Source organism: Priapulus caudatus, unplaced genomic scaffold (assembly GCF_000485595.1).
Source record: "Priapulus caudatus unplaced genomic scaffold, Priapulus_caudatus-5.0.1 Scaffold416, whole genome shotgun sequence".
Classification (NCBI taxonomy): domain Eukaryota; kingdom Metazoa; phylum Priapulida; class Priapulimorpha; order Priapulimorphida; family Priapulidae; genus Priapulus; species Priapulus caudatus.
The window spans coordinates 502,832-504,784 of record NW_014577477.1 but is presented as its reverse complement, the minus strand read 5'-3'; the positions used below and the strand labels follow the sequence as shown (position 1 = coordinate 504,784).

General features: G+C 46.1%; 1 protein-coding gene across 1 annotated transcript in view; it reads left to right on the top strand.

Annotated features, from left to right (window-relative positions):
* Positions 1 to 197: 197 nt before the first annotated feature.
* Positions 198 to 1,953, top strand: part of LOC106810178 — a gene marked incomplete at its 5' end in the record, with an annotated part of 11,771 nt that continues 10,015 nt past the window's right edge. Inside the window, 2 exons of the mRNA XM_014813459.1 lie at positions 198 to 397; positions 592 to 599. Of these exons, the coding sequence (XP_014668945.1) occupies positions 198 to 397; positions 592 to 599 (208 nt within the window). The remainder of the gene's footprint in view (positions 398 to 591; positions 600 to 1,953) is intronic.

The window sequence follows — 1,953 nt, the reverse complement described above, 5'->3', positions numbered from 1 at the left end:
GTGTGTGTGTGTGTGTGTGTGTGTGTGTGTGTGTGTGTCTGTGTGTGGGGGGGGGGTGTGAGTGTGGGTGTGGGTGTAGGTATTTTTTTTAAATATTATTTATTTATTTATTTATATATCGACATTATTCGCGTGGTTGTTACATGTACCGTGACGTAATCGCTATCATCAGTCACGTGGTGTGCCATCCGCTTCAGGTGCACGCTGCCGAGGACGATCTCGGGAAAGGCGGGGATGTCGGTAGTAAGAGCACGGGCAACGCCGGAAATCGCCTGGCGTGTTGCGTCATCGTGCACACGGATCCAACCGTGCAGGGAGTCATCCCACCACATCACGATGACGACGGGGATTATGCCTCAGACTCCGGGATGGCCCACGCAAGCCACGGCTGGTTCTGGTGACAAACGCGTCGCGTTGCCATGGTGATAACCGCCGCGAGGTCGAGCCAGAAGAAGTCAATGTATACAAATCTAATTTGAGAAAGAAGAGAAATTATTAAAGAAACGTCTCAACGTACAAATAGGGCGAACAGCAGTAGAGCGTTTGTGTATCTTGTTATGTATGCAGAGCTTTTGTGTTATTGTGTTCTAGCGAGGGCTGTAGACCGTAGTATGCTAGTGCCACCGTATAGATTGGCACACTATCGCTGCATGAGTATTCAATCATAATATCGCATTCTCGCCTAGTGATTTAAAAAATACAACGGTGTCGTAAATTTTACACGACACACGTGTGTGTGTGTGTGTGTGTGTGTGTGTGTGTGTGTGTGTGTGTGTGTGTGTGTGTGTGTGTGTGTGTGTGTGTGTGTGTGTGAGTGTGTGTATGTATGTGTGTGCTGTGTGTGTGTGTATGTGTGTCGTGCGTGTGATGTGTTGCGTGTGTGTGTGCGTGTGTGTGCGTATATATATATATATATATATATATATATATACTAAGAGAGACGTTACTAGGCCGTAATTAACGCAGAGCCTTGTCATGGATAATTATTGTAAATGTACGAATCACACCACCGCGACCGTTTTATTATATACGCCTCTATCCATCGCAACACGCGTCTTCATGGATTCTCGCAGTTGACGAAGCCTTCGCATCAGGCACGTCTTCACCTTGTCATTTGGCCCTGATTTTCTATCTAAAATTATCGTTATCAAGGCATTCTGCTCGTTCGCTGTCGCGCGGAAACGAGTCGCAATCTTGCGTAATTCTTAGTGCAATCTAGCGTAATTTAAGCTGCAATCTAGCATGCGACCATGGCCATGAGAAATAGGATTTCTACAGGGAAGTTGATAAGAGGAATCGATTACTACATGCCGCCAGTGTAGCCGGAAGCTGCTTGCTACCCGTGATCGCTATAGTGCTTTACGCGTGCCAGTGTATATGTAACAGCCCTTTGCTAAACGTCTATCGGACTTCATATTACAAAGAACACAACAACAGCTGTATACTATCAGCGACTCTCTTTATATGTACGCTATGTATAACTCAATAACAAAGTATGCCGCGTACACTAGGGTTTACGCGTCAGACACGGTCATAACTTACTAGCGCCCTTAATGCTATGGATCGTACACACCACATTTATCATCCACTCCATCCATCCATCCAGTTCCATCCATCCATCCATCAGCATCCATTTCATCCATCCAATCTATCCATCCATCCATTCATCCATCCATCCGATCCATTCCATCCATCCATCCATCCATCCATCCATCCATCCATCCATCTCATCCATTCCATCCATCATCCATCCATCTCATCCATCCATCCATCCATCCATCCATCCATCCATCCATCCAATCCATCCACCATCCATCCATCCATCCATTCATCCAGTCCATCCATCCATCCATCCATCCATCCATCCATCCATCTATCCATCCATCCATCTATCCTCCATTCCATCCATCCATCCATCCATTCATCCAATCATCCAGTCTCATCCATCCATTC